The following is an 18,936-nucleotide window of genomic DNA, read 5'->3' on the forward strand; positions in this document are numbered from 1 at the left end:
AAATTTATTAATATTATTCATTATAACTAGTCAGTAAATAAATTTGTAACTCGACTTAAAATTTCTCATCTAATGATTAGTTTTTTTCTTTTATTTGAATTACAATCCGCGATTTATATGATACTGAAGTAAGCTGACGTCCAATAATTTTTGAAATATAAATTTAAACCCATTTGTTAAATTGCGCCTCCAGCTGATTATATACAGGGTGCATTCGCGTTGGGCGCTTAGATCGCTGTGAGTACCACACCCAAGAGTACTTTAGTACTTTGTATGCCAATGTATATCCATACCATCTATACGTATATGCTGACAGCGCGTAAGCGCCGATAAAGTCTTTCCAGAGAGTAAGTCGCCGTCGTTTTTTACTCCCACTCTTAGAAAACGAGTCTACTCTCACGTCGTTACTGCACATCAACATAACAGACCGATAATTTCCGGAAACTCCCGATGGCAAAACTTCTGGAAAGACTTTACATCATTTATCAAAAACAAAGTTTGTTAGTAAAACAATAAGTGTATCAATTAAATTGAAAGGGTAAAAGACTACTTCATTCAACTAGATTAACAATAAATCTATGCTTGAAAAAAACTAAGTGAATAATTATTCGACAGCGTAATTAATTCTTTTAAATCAGGTAAAATTTTAAATAACCGTAATCCAATATGGAAGCAGGTTATACTTTAATAAAAAGAAATACTATAACATATGAATGGCAAATTCAAGAAATTAGTTCGTTTCTCGAAGCTTCCAATACTTCTGATAAAACCATGGCACTAAAATCCTCTAAGTTCTCAACAAAAGCTAAAATACGAGATTTTTGGATGCTGGAAGTACAGTTATATGGTACTAACTCAGAAAAAAAAGATAATGTTGGCCTATTTTTACTGTCTTTGAATGATAACCGCCAAGTGAAAACTGAATATTCATTGTTTATTTTAAATAATAAGAAAAAACAGGTGAACAATATAGACATAGTTAAAATATTCGGAATTCATCCTGGCTGGGGTATTCTGCCATTTATAACGAAAGAAGATTTATTAAAAAAAAAATATGAATTGTTGCCGTATGATATCTTAACAATAGGTATAGAGCTTACGGTCTTTGATGATCCTGTTGTCATTTCTACCGATGTGCCATTTGATGAATCAAAGGCTTCAATGGCTCATGACTATGAAGACCTGTATAAAAGTAAACTGGGTTCCGATATTGAGTTGATTGTACAAAAAAAAAAATTTCAGGCGCACAAATTGGTTCTGATGGTACGCAGTCCTGTGTTTCGAGCGATGCTGACCACCGACATGAGAGAAAACAACGAAAAAACAGTCACTATAAAAGATATAGACTCTGAAGTATTGAAAAGCATGCTAGAATTTATTTACACTGATAAAGTTAGTGATTTAGATGATGTTGCGGAACAATTGCTTGAAGCTGCGGATAAATATCAAATTCACACGCTCAAAGAAATTTGTACAAAATCACTTTGTAAATCGGTGACCATCGATAACGCCTCTAGATTACTTGTATTAGCTTACCTGCATAATGCAGAAGAAATGTTAGAGTATATTTCAAAGTTTATTGTAATTAATGCAAGTCATGTGGTAAAAACAGAAGAGTACAAGACGATGACAGAATTGCATCCGTCCTTGGGATCTATTTTATTCGCCAAATTCGCCGCTTCTTTTGAAAACAAATAATTTATCACTTTTTTCAATTTTTATTTTAAAATTCGCGGTATTGTTTTTTTTGCTTTTTAATTTTTTCAATTTATATATTTTTTTTTTTTGCTTATTCTGGTGGAAAATTTATGTTACAAGTACCAATCAGTAAAGTTGATACGAATTTAAAGTTAATGATGATATATATTATACTTTAAGTAGAAGTTCATTTTTATATTATATTATTATATATATCAATTTTTTCCTTAATTTTATAAGATTGTGTCATCTATGTTTAACCAATGTTAATTAATAATTACTTAAATTAAAATACTTTTCACTGTATTCGAGTGACAAAGTTACTCAAAATAAAAAATGAAATTCATTTATATCCATTATAAATACTGAGTAGATAAATTCGTAACTTAAATTATAATTTCTAATCTAATTATGAGTTTTTTTTTTATTCAAATTACAATACATGTCGAAGTGTCAATTCAAAAATATATATCCATAGTAATAAATATTTATTAAGAATCCATACAATTGATATGATACTGAAGTTTGCCGACGTCTAATAATTATCTGAATATTTACACAACGATAAATTATAAAAAAAAAAATTTCTTTTTTTTTTGTAATTGCGGGCTAGTTTTACAAACCGAGTTCATTTTCTATTCGGGTTTAAATTATTATTCCTGGTATATCTTTATGTTATTAATGTATACGAGTAAAAATAATTCAAACCAGGATAAAACCAAATCCGGTTTGAAATTTTAGCCCTTTAGGGCTCTAATAAATTCAATGATTAGTTATATTTGGAATTTATATAAATATTTTAAATGAATTGAGTGGAACAAAGAGATGATGTTGAATCGAGTGTGAATGTGGCAGACATCAGACAAATTTTTAGTTATAAATAAATAGATTAAATAATTTAAAAAATTAAATTTAAAAAATTGCGCATTTAAAAAATTTTGCAATTAATAAGTGCATTTTTTTCAAACATTATTTTTTTAATTATTTACTCTACTCATTTATAATTGTAAATTCGTCTAATGTCTGCTACATTCACACTCTTGATATTGAAGTTAGCAAACGTCAAATAATTTTTGAAATTTAAAAAAAATGATAAATTATAAAAAAAAAAAATATTTTGAAAAATTGCACTTGTAGATTTTTTTATTTTCTACATGTGCATTTTTTTAGTTTTTTTTTTTTTGCAATTGATTCGGTGAAAAAAATTCAAAAATTGTTGATTGTCTGCTAACTTCTGGATTATACAAAGAGACGCTTATTTATGTCTGAGTATTAGAGAAAAGATATAGTTGATTAAATATAAAGTTCCCCCAGAGGGTAAGTTGCCGTCGGTTTTTACTTCCACCCTGAGAAACCAAGCCTACTCTCACACTGTACTGACATTAACATGACAAACCGAAAACTCCCGACCGCTGCCGACGTCAACACTCTGGGAAGACTTGACATCATTTATCAAGAAAAAAGTTTGCTACTAAAACAATTGTAACAATTAATTTGAAAGAGTAAGAGACAATATCATTTTAGTAAATTGTCAATAGATGTATACCTGAAACAAAAAAAAACTAAGTGAATAATTATTCGACAGCGTAATTAATTTTTTTAAATCAGGTAAAATTTAAAATAACCATAATCCAAGATGGAAGCAGGTTATACTTTAGTAAAAAGGAATACTATTACATATGAATGGAAAATTCAAGAAATGAGTTCATTCATTGAAGCTTCCAATACTTCTGATACAGTGATTTCAATAACATCACCTAAGTTCTCAACAAAAGCTAAAATACAAGATTTTTGGATGCTGGAGGTACAGTTTTTTGATACAAAGTCAGAATACAAAGATAATATTGGCCTATATTTGCATTCTTTTAATGATAATTGCCAAGTGAAAACGGAATATTCATGGTTCATTTTAAATAATGAGAAAAAACAAGTGAATATAAAGAAACTAATTAAAACTTTCGGTGTTGATGACAACTGGGGCAATCGGCAATTCATAAAGAAAGAAGATTTATTAACAAAAAAAGATGAATTGTTGCCGTATGATATCTTGACAATAGGTATCGAGCTTACAGTCTTTAATGATCCCGTTGGCATTTCTACCAATGTTCCATTTAATGAATCAAAGGCTTTCATGGCTCATGACTATGAAAAGCTTTATGAGAGTAAGATGGGTTCTGATGTTGAGTTGATAGTACAAGAAAAAAAATTTCAAGCTCACAAATTTATTTTGATGGTACGCAGTCCTGTATTTCAAGCAATGCTGACCACCGATATGAGGGAAAACAGGGAAAAAACGATCACAATCAAAGATATGGACTCTGAAGTATTCAAGAGCATGCTAGAATTTCTTTACACTGATAAAGTCAATGATTTAGATAACGTTGCGGAACAATTGCTCGAAGCCGCAGATAAATATCAAATTCATACGCTCAAAGAAATATGTGCAGAATCACTTTGTACGTCTGTGACCATCGATAATGCCTCCAGATTACTCGCTCTAGCTTATCTGCACAATGCAAAAGAAATGTTGGAGTATATTTCAAATTTCATTGTAATTAATGCAAGTCATGTGGTAAAAACAGAAGAGTACAAGATGATGAAAGAATTGCATCCGTGCCTAGTACCTATTTTATTTGATAAACTTGCTGCTTCTTTTGAAAACAAATAATTTGTCACTTTTTTAAATTTTTATTTTAAAATTCTCGGTATTGTTTTTTTTACTTTGTTTCAATTTTATCAATTTATAATTTTCTTTAATGTTTTTTATCTTATTTTCAGTATGAAGGAGGAAAATTTATGTTACAAGTAAAATACAGTAAAGTTTATGAAGATTTGACATCGTATATTCTATAATTAATAATAAGTTTGTTTTCATTATATATTATATTATATTATTTTATATATTAATCGTTTACATGATTTTATAACATTGCGTCATACATGTTAAACCAACGATAATTCATAATTTCTTAAATTCAAATATTTTTCACTATATTCGAGTTAGAAAATTACTCGAACCAAAAAAATTATCTATTATAATTACTTAGTAAATAAATTATAATTACTCACCTAATTATTTTATTTTTTTTCATTTAAACTACGATCTATGTCGAAAAGTCAATTTAAATATTTATATCCACAGTAGTCAATTATTTACTGTCAATTATGCCCTTACTTATGAGTGTCAATGTAGCAGACGTAAGACAATTTATAGATTTTAAATACAAAAATTCAAATAATGAAATTTAAAAAAAAAGCGCGTACTGATTTTTCAATTATCCAATTACGAATTTTTAAATTTTCTCTCTACTTACATTTTCATTATTTATTCAAAAATTTAAAAAATTGTCACCTGTCAGTTACATTCACACTCATACTAACTTCAGGATCATACAGTTTATATATATCCATAGTAGCCAATCTATTCAAAATTACGAGTGTGAATGAAACTGACAAGTGTCAATTTCAAATTTTTGAATAAATAAACAAAATGTAAGATGAATAAAAATTATAAAATGCGTATTTAGATAAACGCTAAATCAGTACGCGCATTTTTTTAAATTTCATTATAATTCATTAATTCGTTTATTCAAAATTTATAAATCGTCTCATGTCTGCTAGAATCACACTCATTTCAAATTTAAAATTTAACTAAAATGAAAGAAAGTTTCATTGCAATTAAATTTAATTTAAAATTATGATACCCAAGTCAGCTATGACACTGAAGTTAGCAGACCTCTAATAATTTTTGGATCTTTTTTTAAACGATAAACCATAAAAAAAAATATTTGAAAAAATTGCACCTGTAGTTTTCTAAATTTTCTACATGTGCATATTTTTATTTTATTTTTTTACAATCGATTTGTTGAAAAACAAAAATTCAAAAATTTTTAAATGTTTGCTAACTTCAGGATCATAGTTAGCTGACGCCTAATAATTTTTGAAATTTATTCAAAACGATAAACTATAAAAATAAAATATTTTTAAAAATTGCACTTATAGTTTTTAAAATTTTCTACATGGGCATATTTTTTGATTTTTTTTTCTTTCGATATCTTTCATTGAAAATAAATTCGAAAATTTCAAATTGTCTGCTAAATTCAGGATCATTTTAAAGTTTTAAAAGTTGTAATTTTTTATCCAAGACAGCAGCACTTGTCAGTGCAGTGAAACAAAAGAAATATATAACATATATATGTGTATATTATACATAAAACGGTTGAAGTCCGTTACACAATTAATTAACAAGTACTGATTGTTTCAAGTTGAATCTTACAATCAATAAAAATATAAAATACTATTTATATATATGTAATTATTGAATAATTACAACCAAAGTGAATTTTTGATCCATTTACTATTTTTTTATTCGGCAAATTTTGAATTAATCAAAATGAATAGAGGTTATTCGCAGCTGAGTGTTTCTCTGATGAAGCATACGATTGTGTTCGAATGGAAAATTGACAACATCAAGACATTTATCGAAATGTTTAAAAATTCAAACGAGTGCATTCAAATATATTCACCAGAGTTTTCAGCGGGTGCTAAGATGAATGATCTATGGCAACTCAAGTTGGTACTAAATGATCAATCAGATGATGATTATTGTATATCATTGTATCTGATTCCCTTGAACCGATGCAATGATCAGCATAAAATAAAAACCGCATTTTCATTTTTTATCATCAATGACAAGGGAATTAAAATTGAGATCGTAAAATTCAACAGAGTTTTTGATAAATATGAAGGCTGGGGTCTGCCGATTTGTAAAAAAGAAGATTTGATTAAAGATGAAAGCACTTTCAATTGGGATCCATTTACTGTAGGTATCGAGCTGACGGTATATGATTCTGACATCATGCCTTTTACTGTTGAATCATTGAAAAAATTGAAACATTCAATGGTTTATGATTACAATCAACTGTTCCTAAGTAAGCAAGACAGTGATGTCGTACTCGTGGTTCGGGATGAAGAGTTTCAAGCCCACAAGTCAATTTTGAAAGTTCGCAGTCCAGTTTTCCGCGCCATGTTTACCGCCAACATAAAACCAAACAAAAAAGACCGAGTAAAAGTACCTGACATGAATCCGGTTATTTTTAACAGCATCCTTGAATTTATCTACACAGATAAAGTACCTGACGTAATTACAGAAGAATTACTTGACGCTGCGGATAAATTCCAGCTCGAATTACTCAAGAAAAAATTTTTGTCTGTAATTCATAATGCGAGAAATTCCTTGCACCGAGAAATCCTTTTTTTCGTGTAGTCTATAATTATTTAAATCTCAAAGTATTAAAAAATAATGGCAAGAGTGACGTGAGTAAAGTAGATGTGAAAATGAAGTTTTCACTTTATATTTAAACTTTCAAAAGCAAAAAAAATTCACGGGAAATTCAAATTTCCTAAACATACTACTAAGTAATTAAAAAATTTATCAAGCACAAAAAGTCTAAGTATTAAAAAAAATTTTTTTTATCATTTTTCATTTTCACACCCAAAAAAACGTAAGTATGGCTGCTACTTATCTGCTCACTAATCATCTGTAATAAAATAAAAAGAATAATTAAAATAAATAAAAACCGACTGTTAAATATGAATATGACATTTACTGTACTTACATATTAAAATAAATATATATCAAGTACTCTAATGACTTTATTTAGAATCTGCAAACTTTTCAAACAGCAATACTATCAAAGATGGATGTGATTTCTTCATGACATTATACTCTGGCGTATCGATGACACTCTTCGCATTACTGACAATAAACTCTGTCGAGTATTCCAACAGTTGCTTCGCATTATATTTATCTGCTAAAATAAGCATGGAGACAACATTTTCCGTAGATACAGAATCGCAAAAGAATTCTTCGCAAATTTTCTTGAGTAATTCGAGCTGGAATTTATCCGCAGCGTCAAGTAATTCTTCTGTAATTACGTCAGGTACTTTATCTGTGTAGATAAATTCAAGGATGCTGTTAAAAATGACCGGATTCATGTCAGGTACTTTTACTCGGTCTTTTTTGTTTGGTTTTATGTTGGCGGTAAACATGGCGTGGAAAACTGGACTGCGAACTTTCAAAATTGACTTGTGGGCTTGAAACTCTTCATCCCGAACCACGAGTACGACATCACTGTCTTGCTTACTTAGGAACAGTTGATTGTAATCATAAACCATTGAATGTTTCAATTTTTTCAATGATTCAACAGTAAAAGGCATGATGTCAGAATCATATACCGTCAGCTCGATACCTACAGTAAATGGATCCCAATTGAAAGTGCTTTCATCTTTAATCAAATCTTCTTTTTTACAAATCGGCAGACCCCAGCCTTCATATTTATCAAAAACTCTGTTGAATTTTACGATCTCAATTTTAATTCCCTTGTCATTGATGATAAAAAATGAAAATGCGGTTTTTATTTTATGCTGATCATTGCATCGGTTCAAGGGAATCAGATACAATGATATGCAATAATCATCATCTGATTGATCATTTAGTACCAACTTGAGTTGCCATAGATCATTCATCTTAGCACCCGCTGAAAACTCTGGTGAATATATTTGAATGCACTCGTTTGAATTTTTAAACATTTCGATAAATGTCTTGATGTTGTCAATTTTCCATTCGAACACAATCGTATGCTTCATCAGAGAAACACTCAGCTGCGAATAACCTCTATTCATTTTGATTAATTCAAAATTTGCCGAATAAAAAAATAGTAAATGGATCAAAAATTCACTTTGGTTGTAATTCTTCAATAATTACATTAATATAAATAGTATTTTATATTTTTATTGATTGTAAGATTCAACTTGAACCAATCAGTACTTGTTAATTAATTGTGTAACGGTCATCAATCGTTTTATGTATAATATATACATATATATGTTATATATTTCTTTTGTTTCACTGCACTGGCAAGTGCTGCTGTCTTGTATAAGAAATTACAACTTTTAAAATTTAAAAATGATCCTGAAGTTAGCAGACAATTTAAAATTTTCGGATTTTATTTTCAACAAAAAATATCGAAAGAAAAAAAAATCAAAAAATATGCACATGTAGAAAATTTTAAAAACTATAAGTGCAATTTTTAAAAATATTTTATTTTTATAGTTTATCGTTTTGAATAAATTTCAAAAATTGTTAGGCGTCAGCTAACTATGATCCTGAAGTTAGCAGACATTTAAAAATTTTTGAATTTTTGTTTTTCAACAAATCGATTGTAAAAAAATAAAATAAAAATATGCACATGTAGAAAATTTAGAAAACTACAGGTGCAATTTTTTCAAATATTTTTTTTTATGGTTTATCGTCTAAAAAAAGATCCAAAAATTATTAGAGGTCTGCTAACTTCAGTGTCATAGCTGACTTGGGTATCATAATTTTAAATTAAATTTAATTGCAATGAAACTTTCTTTCATTTTAGTTAAATTTTAAATTTTAAATGAGTGATTATAGCAGACATGAGACGATTTATAAATTTTGAATAAACGAATTAATTAATTATAATGAAATTTAAAAAAATGCGCGTACTGATTTAGCGTTTATCTAAATACGCATTTTATAATTTTTATTCATCTTACATTTTGTTTATGTATTCAAAAATTTGAAATTGACACTTGTCAGTTTCATTCACACTCGTAATTTTGAATAGATTGGCTACAATGGATATATATATATATAAACTGTATGATCCTGAAGTTAGTATGAGTGTGAATGTAACTGACAGGTGATAATTTTTTAAGTTTTTGAATAAATAAATAAAATGTAAGTAGAGAGAAAATTTAAAAATTCGTAATTAGATAATTGAAAAATCAGTACGCGCTTTTTTTTAAATTTCATTATTTGAATTTATTTATTTTAATTCTATAAATTGTCTTACGTCTGCTACATTGACACTCATAAGTTAGTACATAATTAACAGTAAATAACTGACTACTGTGGATATAAATATTTAAATTGACTTTTCGACATAGATCGTAGTTTAAATGAAAAAAAATAAAATAATTAGGTGAGTAATTATAATTTATTTACTAAGTAATTATAATAGATAATTTTTTTGGTTCGAGTAATTTTCTAACTCGAATATAGTGAAAAATATTTGAATTTAAGAAATTATGAATTATCGTTGGTTTAACATGTATGACGCAATGTTATAAAATCATGTAAACGATTAATATATAAAATAATATAATATAATATATAATGAAAACAAACTTATTATTAATTATAGAATATACGATGTCAAATCTTCATAAACTTCACTGTATTTTACTTGTAACATAAATTTTTCTCCTTCATACTGAAAATAAGATAAAAAACATTAAAGAAAATTATAAATTGATAAAATTGAAATAAAGTAAAAAAAACAATACCGAGAATTTTAAAATAAAAATTTAAAAAAGTGACAAATTATTTGTTTTCAAAAGAAGCGGCAAGTTTATCAAATAAAATAGGTACTAAGCACGGATGCAATTCTGTCATAAACTTGTACTCTTCTGTTTTTACCACACGACTTGCATTAATTACAATAAAATTTGAAATATACTCCAACATTTCCTTTGTATTATGCAGGTAAGCTACAACAAGTAATCTGCAGGCATTGTCGATAGTCACAGATTCACAAAGTGATTCTGCACATATTTCTTTGAGCGTCTGAATTTGATATTTATCTGCGGCTTCGAGCAATTGTTCCGCAACGTTATCTAAATCATTGACTTTATCAGTGTAAAGAAATTCTAGCATGCTCTTGAATACTTCAGAGTCCATATCTTTTATGGTGATCGTTTTTTCCCTGTTTTCCCTCATATCGGTGGTCAGCATCGCTTGAAACACAGGACTGCGTACCATCAAAACAAATTTGTGAGCTTGAAATTTTTTTTCTTGTACTATCAACTCAACGTCAGAACCCATCTGACTCTCATAAAGCTTTTCATAGTCATGAGCCATGAAAGCCTTTGAAGAGTACAAGACGATGACAGAATTGCATCCGTCCTTGGGATCTATTTTATTCGCCCAATTTGCCGCTTTTGAAAACAAATAATTTACAACTTTTCTAAATTTTTATTTTAAAATTCGTGGTATTGTTTTTTTTTGCTTTTTAATTTTTTCAATTTATATTTTTTTTTTTTTTGCTTATTGTGGTGGAAAATTTATGTTACAAGTATCATTCAGTAAAGTTGATACGAATTTAAAGTTAATGATGATATATATTATACTTTAAGTAGAAGTTCATTTTTATATTATATGTATTAATTTTTTACTTAATTTTATAAGATTGTGTCATCTATGTTTAACCAATTTTAATTAATAATTACTTAAATTAAAATACTTTTCACTGTATTCGAGTGGCAAAGTTACTCAAAATAAAAAATTAAATTCATTTATATCCATTATAAATACTGAGTAGATAAATTCGTAACTTAAATTATAATTTCTAATCTAATTATGAGTTTTTTTTTTATTCAAATTATAATACATGTCGAAGTGTCAATTCAAAAATATATATCCATAGTAATAAATATTTATTAAGAATCCATACAATTGATATGATACTGAAGTTTGCCGACGTCTAATAATTATCTGAATATTTACACAACGATAAATTATAAAAAAAAAAAATTTTAAATTGCACTTATATTTTTTTTTTTAATTTCATACATGTTCATTTCTTTTTTTTTTTTTTTTTGTAATTGCGGGCCAGTTTTACAAACCGAGTTTATTTTCTATTCGGGTTTTAATTATTATTGCTGGTATATCTTTATGTTATTAATGTATAGATATACGAGTAAAAATAATTCAAACCAGGATAAAACCAAATCCGGTTTGAAATTTTAGCCCTTTAGGGCTCTAATAAATTCAATGATTAGTTTTATTTGCAATCTATATAAATATTTTAAATGAATTGAGTGCAACAAAGAGATGATACTGAAGTTAGCAAACGTCAAATAATTTATGAAATTTAAAAAAAATGATAAATTGTAAAAAAAAAAAATATTTTGAAAAATTGCACTTGTAGATTTTTTAAATTTCTACATGTGCATTTTTTTAGTTTTTTTTTTTTTTGCAATTGAATTGGTGAAAAAAAAATCCAAAAATTGTTGATTGTCTGCTAACTTCTGGATCACACAAAGAGACGCTTATTTATGTCTGAGTATTAGAGAAAAGATATAGCTGATTAAATATAAAGTTCCCCCAGAGGGTAAGTTGCCGTCGGTTTTTACTTCCACCCTGAGAAACCAAGCCTACTCTCATACTGTTACTGACATTAACATGACAAACCGAAAATTTACGAAAACTCCCGACCGCGGCCGACGTCAACACTCTGGGAAGACTTGACATCATATATCAAGAAAAAAGTTTGCTACTAAAACAATTGTAACAATTAATTTGAAAGAGTAAGAGACAATATCATTTTAGTAAATTGTCAATAGATGTTTGCCTGAAACAAAAAAAACTAAGTGAATAATTATTCGACAGCGAAATTAATTTTTTTAAATCAGGTAAAATTTAAAATAACCATAATCCAAGATGGAAGCAGGTTATATTTTAGTAAAAAGGAATACTATTACCTATGAATGGAAAATTCAAGAAATGAGTTCATTCATTGAAGCTTCCAATACTTCTGACTCAAAGGTTTTAATAACATCACCTAAGTTCTCAACAAAAGCTAAAAGACAAGATTTTTGGAATCTGCTGGTACAGTTATACGATGCTAAGTCAGAAGAGAAAGATGAAGTTGGCCTATTCTTGATGTCTTTGAATGGTAACCGCCAAGTGAAAACGGAATATTCATGGTTCATTTTAAATAATGAGAAAAAACAAGTGAATATAAAGAAACTAATTAAAACTTTCGGTGTTGATGACAACTGGGGCAATCGGCAATTCATAAAGAAAGAAGATTTATTAACAAAAAAAGATGAATTGTTGCCGTATGATATCTTGACAATAGGTATCGAGCTTACAGTCTTTAATGATCCCGTTGGCATTTCTACCAATGTTCCATTTAATGAATCAAAGGCTTTCATGGCTCATGACTATGAAAAGCTTTATGAGAGTAAGATGGGTTCTGATGTTGAGTTGATAGTACAAGAAAAAAAATTTCAAGCTCACAAATTTGTTTTGATGGTACGCAGTCCTGTGTTTCAAGCGATGCTGACCACCGATATGAGGGAAAACAGGGAAAAAACGATCACCATAAAAGATATGGACTCTGAAGTATTCAAGAGCATGCTAGAATTTCTTTACACTGATAAAGTCAATGATTTAGATAACGTTGCGGAACAATTGCTCGAAGCCGCAGATAAATATCAAATTCAGACGCTCAAAGAAATATGTGCAGAATCACTTTGTGAATCTGTGACTATCGACAATGCCTGCAGATTACTTGTTGTAGCTTACCTGCATAATACAAAGGAAATGTTGGAGTATATTTCAAATTTTATTGTAATTAATGCAAGTCGTGTGGTAAAAACAGAAGAGTACAAGTTTATGACAGAATTGCATCCGTGCTTAGTACCTATTTTATTTGATAAACTTGCCGCTTCTTTTGAAAACAAATAATTTGTCACTTTTTTAAATTTTTATTTTAAAATTCTCGGTATTGTTTTTTTTACTTTATTTCAATTTTATCAATTTATAATTTTCTTTAATGTTTTTTATCTTATTTTCAGTATGAAGGAGAAAAATTTATGTTACAAGTAAAATACAGTGAAGTTTATGAAGATTTGACATCGTATATTCTATAATTAATAATAAGTTTGTTTTCATTATATATTATATTATATTATTTTATATATTAATCGTTTACATGATTTTATAACATTGCGTCATACATGTTAAACCAACGATAATTCATAATTTCTTAAATTCAAATATTTTTCACTATATTCGAGTTAGAAAATTACTCGAACCAAAAAAATTATCTATTATAATTACTTAGTAAATAAATTATAATTACTCACCTAATTATTTTATTTTTTTTCATTTAAACTACGATCTATGTCGAAAAGTCAATTTAAATATTTATATCCACAGTAGTCAGTTATTTACTGTTAATTATGTACTAACTTATGAGTGTCAATGTAGCAGACGTAAGACAATTTATAGAATTAAAATAAATAAATTCAAATAATGAAATTTAAAAAAAAGCGCGTACTGATTTTTCAATTATCTAATTACGAATTTTTAAATTTTCTCTCTACTTACATTTTATTTATTTATTCAAAAACTTAAAAAATTATCACCTGTCAGTTACATTCACACTCATACTAACTTCAGGATCATACAGTTTATATATATATATATCCATTGTAGCCAATCTATTCAAAATTACGAGTGTGAATGAAACTGACAAGTGTCAATTTCAAATTTTTGAATACATAAACAAAATGTAAGATGAATAAAAATTATAAAATGCGTATTTAGATAAACGCTAAATCAGTACGCGCATTTTTTTAAATTTCATTATAATTAATTAATTCGTTTATTCAAAATTTATAAATCGTCTCATGTCTGCTATAATCACTCATTTAAAATTTAAAATTTAACTAAAATGAAAGAAAGTTTCATTGCAATTAAATTTAATTTAAAATTATGATACCCAAGTCAGCTATGACACTGAAGTTAGCAGACCTCTAATAATTTTTGGATCTTTTTTTAGACGATAAACCATAAAAAAAAATATTTGAAAAAATTGCACCTGTAGTTTTCTAAATTTTCTACATGTGCATATTTTTATTTTATTTTTTTACAATCGATTTGTTGAAAAACAAAAATTCAAAAATTTTTAAATGTCTGCTAACTTCAGGATCATAGTTAGCTGACGCCTAACAATTTTTGAAATTTATTCAAAACGATAAACTATAAAAATAAAATATTTTTAAAAATTGCACTTATAGTTTTTAAAATTTTCTACATGTGCATATTTTTTGATTTTTTTTTCTTTCGATATTTTTTGTTGAAAATAAAATCCGAAAATTTTAAATTGTCTGCTAACTTCAGGATCATTTTTAAATTTTAAAAGTTGTAATTTTTTATACAAGACAGCAGCACTTGCCAGTGCAGTGAAACAAAAGAAATATATAACATATATATGTATATATTATACATAAAACGATTGATGACCGTTACACAATTAATTAACAAGTACTGATTGGTTCAAGTTGAATCTTACAATCAATAAAAATATAAAATACTATTTATATTAATGTAATTATTGAAGAATTACAACCAAAGTGAATTTTTGATCCATTTACTATTTTTTTATTCGGCAAATTTTGAATTAATCAAAATGAATAGAGGTTATTCGCAGCTGAGTGTTTCTCTGATGAAGCATACGATTGTGTTCGAATGGAAAATTGACAACATCAAGACATTTATCGAAATGTTTAAAAATTCAAACGAGTGCATTCAAATATATTCACCAGAGTTTTCAGCGGGTGCTAAGATGAATGATCTATGGCAACTCAAGTTGGTACTAAATGATCAATCAGATGATGATTATTGCATATCATTGTATCTGATTCCCTTGAACCGATGCAATGATCAGCATAAAATAAAAACCGCATTTTCATTTTTTATCATCAATGACAAGGGAATTAAAATTGAGATCGTAAAATTCAACAGAGTTTTTGATAAATATGAAGGCTGGGGTCTGCCGATTTGTAAAAAAGAAGATTTGATTAAAGATGAAAGCACTTTCAATTGGGATCCATTTACTGTAGGTATCGAGCTGACGGTATATGATTCTGACATCATGCCTTTTACTGTTGAATCATTGAAAAAATTGAAACATTCAATGGTTTATGATTACAATCAACTGTTCCTAAGTAAGCAAGACAGTGATGTCGTACTCGTGGTTCGGGATGAAGAGTTTCAAGCCCACAAGTCAATTTTGAAAGTTCGCAGTCCAGTTTTCCACGCCATGTTTACCGCCAACATAAAACCAAACAAAAAAGACCGAGTAAAAGTACCTGACATGAATCCGGTCATTTTTAACAGCATCCTTGAATTTATCTACACAGATAAAGTACCTGACGTAATTACAGAAGAATTACTTGACGCTGCGGATAAATTCCAGCTCGAATTACTCAAGAAAATTTGCGAAGAATTCTTTTGCGATTCTGTATCTACGGAAAATGTTGTCTCCATGCTTATTTTAGCAGATAAATATAATGCGAAGCAACTGTTGGAATACTCGACAGAGTTTATTGTCAGTAATGCGAAGAGTGTCATCGATACGCCAGAGTATAATGTCATGAAGAAATCACATCCATCTTTGATAGTATTGCTGTTTGAAAAGTTTGCAGATTCTAAATAAAGTCATTAGAGTACTTGATATATATTTATTTTAATATGTAAGTACAGTAAATGTCATATTCATATTTAACAGTCGGTTTTTATTTATTTTAATTATTCTTTTTATTTTATTACAGATGATTAGTGAGCAGATAAGTAGCAGCCATACTTACGTTTTTTTGGGTGTGAAAATGAAAAATGATAAAAAAAATTTTTTTTAATACTTAGACTTTTTGTGCTTGATAAATTTTTTAATTACTTAGTAGTATGTTTAGGAAATTTGAATTTCCCGTGAATTTTTTTTGCTTTTGAAAGTTTAAATAGAAAGTGAAAACTTCATTTTCACATCTACTTTACTCACGTCACTCTTGCCATTATTTTTTAATACTTTGAGATTTAAATAATTATAGACTACACGAAAAAAAGGATTTCTCGGTGCAAGGAATTTCTCGCATTATGAATTACAGACAAAAATTTTTTCTTGACCAGGAAAATTTTTATTTCAATTTATAATGCAAAAAGTTAAGGAACAAGTGAAAGTTTTCTTGAAGCGAGAGAAAATTTCCTTTGCCAATTAATCCTTTTTTTTTATGTTTAAATTATTTGTTAGGTTAATTATTTAAATTAAATAATAATTAATAAGTTCAAAAATCTTTATAATCTTAAATTATTTTTTTGATGTCAATTATTAATTTAATTTGTTTCTTGCAATTGACGTTAAAAAGAAAATTTAATTTTTAAAGTCTTGTTCAGTTTAAATATTTAAAATTTTAAATATACCGCGAATATTTTTTGCGTTCGAAAGTTTAAAAAGAAAGTGAAAAAATTTAATTTTCACATCTACTTTACTAAGGTCACTCATGCTATATTTTTTAATACTTAGAGATATTTAAATAAATATAGACTACACGAAAAAAAAGATTTTTTGGTGGGAGAAATATTTTGCATTATAAATTGAAGACAGAATTTTTCATAGAAGTAGAAAAAATTTATTGATGTAAAAAATTTTTTCTTGACCAGGAAATTTTTTTATTTTCAATTTATAATACAAAAAGTTAAGGAACAAGAGAAAATTTCTTTTGCCACTAAATCCTTCTTTTTGTGTCTTAATTATTTGTTAGATTAATTATTTAAATTAAATAATAATTAATAAGTTCAAAAATCTTTACAATCTCAAATTATTTTTTTGATCTCAATTATTAGTTTAAATATTTTTATTATAATTAACATTAAAAAGAAAATTTTATTTTTAAAATCTTGTTCAGTTTAAAAGTTCAAAGTTTTAAAAATACCGCGAATATTTTTTGCGTTTGAAAGTTTAAAAAAAAAGTGAAAAAAAATTAATTTTCACATCTACTTTACTCACGTCTCTCTCGTCATTATTTTTTAATACTTTGATATTTAAATAATTATAAACTACACACAAAAAAATAATTTCTTGGCACAAGAAATGAGTAAAAATTTCTTTCTGTGTATAAAATATTTATCAGATTAATTATTTGAATTAAATAATAATCAATAATTTAAAAAACGCTTACACGCCTTTATAATTTCAAATTATTTTTGTGATGTCAATTGTTAACTTAATTTGTTTATTACAATTGACGTTAAAAAGTTAATTTCCAATTTTTAAAATCTTGTTTAGTTTAAATGAAAATTATTAAGATTTTTGTAAAAGGTAACATGTCAATTATTGCTTACAAGTTGAGTAAATAAAGAATTATGGTGAAAAATTACGTACCAGTAGTTTTCAAGATATTTTTTTCAAAACAACACGCAATTACAAGTCCTAAGGTATGATAATTATTTTTATAAACATTAATGAAGACGTTGACTTTGGATACATGTATCGAACCCATTACTCCCAGTGACGAGTTGATAAATTTATCGTCAACCTGAAAGTAATGAGTGCCAATGTGTATCTAGCACTACAAATATTAATTATTGATTAATGAAAGTGATGATAAAACGTCGCAGATTATACGAAATTAGTACTGTGATATAATTTCCAAGTCATATATCACCGCACTAGTTTCTTTTAATCAACGGCTGTAGTCTTCTCTAAATATAAAACAAAAATAACTCGTAGGCTGATTAACTTGTTGAAGATTTGCAGAGAAATTTCTACCTTGCTGATCTAGCTTTGTGGGTATAAATGTAACCATATCGTTAGATCACCAAAGAAAAATTAATCCGCTAAATTCAAAATAAGTAAAACCGGCTGAAAATAAAATATAATTAACGATGATATTTTAAAACCGAAATACGTAGTCTACAATCTAGTCACAATATTTAAATCTGTGACTAAATTGACACTGCGTTTTTAGATTTACTAAAATTATTATATTAAATCACTTGGATAATACTGGATATATTTGATGCGATCAGAAATTATTACGAGGCGCATAATACCCGGTGAGAATTGAAACATCTCGACCGCAGTAAATACACCTAGAGTAACTTCTGATGGTTTTTTGGAGAACGCACTGAAACATCTAGTTACCATGTCAGTATTCAAAAGATTTGAACACTGACTGAGGCCCCTTGGAATTTTATGGTCAATTTATAAGACACTAGTATTCCCACCGCTTCTAGGCCCTTGTTAATTACTTTTACCTATCGACACTTTTCATTGGTTCAAAAATTCTAATTACCTGAAGGGCATTCTCAGTCAGTGCCCCCACTTTTTTGAAATTTTCAATGAGCTTCTACTCAAGCGTATCAAAATTTAATCAATTGATTAAAAACAAGTTAATATCAATTGGGAGTTAAACCAAATTTTGAAAATAAATTTCAGTAAAATTTTAATGTCAATTTTATAATTTGAATTTTCAAATTTTGAATGCTAAAATTTAACGAAAAATTTCCTTTAACTTTTAATTCATGACAACTGTAATTTTTTTTTTAATCGATATCTCAGCGGAATTTTCCTTTTTTCA

At 27.5% G+C, this 18,936-nt stretch overlaps 6 protein-coding genes across 6 annotated transcripts; 5 read left to right on the top strand and 1 right to left on the bottom strand.

Annotated features, from left to right (window-relative positions):
- Positions 1 to 666: 666 nt before the first annotated feature.
- On the top strand, positions 667 to 1,698 carry LOC130677010 (speckle-type POZ protein-like). The gene has a single exon (XM_057483528.1). It carries the CDS (start codon positions 667 to 669, stop codon positions 1,696 to 1,698), a length of 1,032 nt encoding a protein of 343 aa, XP_057339511.1.
- Positions 1,699 to 2,764: 1,066 nt separating this feature from the next.
- Positions 2,765 to 4,669, top strand: LOC130677310 (speckle-type POZ protein-like). The gene is made up of 2 exons (XM_057484019.1): positions 2,765 to 4,403; positions 4,477 to 4,669. The coding sequence occupies exon 1, from the start codon at positions 3,335 to 3,337 to the stop codon at positions 4,364 to 4,366; it is 1,032 nt and encodes a 343-aa protein (XP_057340002.1). The 5' UTR covers positions 2,765 to 3,334; the 3' UTR covers positions 4,367 to 4,403; positions 4,477 to 4,669.
- A 1,422-nt stretch (positions 4,670 to 6,091) lies between these two features.
- Positions 6,092 to 6,964, top strand: LOC130677011 (speckle-type POZ protein-like). The gene has a single exon (XM_057483529.1). The coding sequence runs from the start codon at positions 6,092 to 6,094 to the stop codon at positions 6,962 to 6,964; it is 873 nt and encodes a 290-aa protein (XP_057339512.1).
- Positions 6,965 to 7,353: 389 nt separating this feature from the next.
- Positions 7,354 to 8,382, bottom strand: LOC130677012 (speckle-type POZ protein-like). The gene has a single exon (XM_057483530.1). The coding sequence runs from the start codon at positions 8,380 to 8,382 to the stop codon at positions 7,354 to 7,356; it is 1,029 nt and encodes a 342-aa protein (XP_057339513.1).
- Positions 8,383 to 11,854: 3,472 nt separating this feature from the next.
- Positions 11,855 to 13,860, top strand: LOC130677342 (speckle-type POZ protein-like). The gene is made up of 2 exons (XM_057484077.1): positions 11,855 to 13,298; positions 13,372 to 13,860. Exon 1 carries the CDS (start codon positions 12,230 to 12,232, stop codon positions 13,259 to 13,261), a length of 1,032 nt encoding a protein of 343 aa, XP_057340060.1. The 5' UTR covers positions 11,855 to 12,229; the 3' UTR covers positions 13,262 to 13,298; positions 13,372 to 13,860.
- A 936-nt stretch (positions 13,861 to 14,796) lies between these two features.
- Positions 14,797 to 17,076, top strand: LOC130677153 (speckle-type POZ protein-like). Its single transcript, XM_057483793.1, has 2 exons — positions 14,797 to 16,056; positions 16,135 to 17,076. The coding sequence occupies exon 1, from the start codon at positions 14,991 to 14,993 to the stop codon at positions 16,017 to 16,019; it is 1,029 nt and encodes a 342-aa protein (XP_057339776.1). The 5' UTR covers positions 14,797 to 14,990; the 3' UTR covers positions 16,020 to 16,056; positions 16,135 to 17,076.
- Positions 17,077 to 18,936: the final 1,860 nt, after the last annotated feature.

This window comes from Microplitis mediator, chromosome 11, assembly GCF_029852145.1.
Source record: "Microplitis mediator isolate UGA2020A chromosome 11, iyMicMedi2.1, whole genome shotgun sequence".
Taxonomy (NCBI): Eukaryota; Metazoa; Arthropoda; class Insecta; order Hymenoptera; family Braconidae; genus Microplitis; species Microplitis mediator.

Bases quoted from the DNA above. Each gene is read 5' to 3' on its own strand.
- LOC130677153 (XM_057483793.1), top strand. From the start codon at position 14,991: ATGAATAGAGGTTATTCGCAGCTGAGTGTTTCTCTGATGAAGCATACG.
- LOC130677012 (XM_057483530.1), bottom strand. From the start codon at position 8,382: ATGAATAGAGGTTATTCGCAGCTGAGTGTTTCTCTGATGAAGCATACG.
- LOC130677010 (XM_057483528.1), top strand. From the start codon at position 667: ATGGAAGCAGGTTATACTTTAATAAAAAGAAATACTATAACATATGAA.
- LOC130677011 (XM_057483529.1), top strand. From the start codon at position 6,092: ATGAATAGAGGTTATTCGCAGCTGAGTGTTTCTCTGATGAAGCATACG.
- LOC130677342 (XM_057484077.1), top strand. From the start codon at position 12,230: ATGGAAGCAGGTTATATTTTAGTAAAAAGGAATACTATTACCTATGAA.
- LOC130677310 (XM_057484019.1), top strand. From the start codon at position 3,335: ATGGAAGCAGGTTATACTTTAGTAAAAAGGAATACTATTACATATGAA.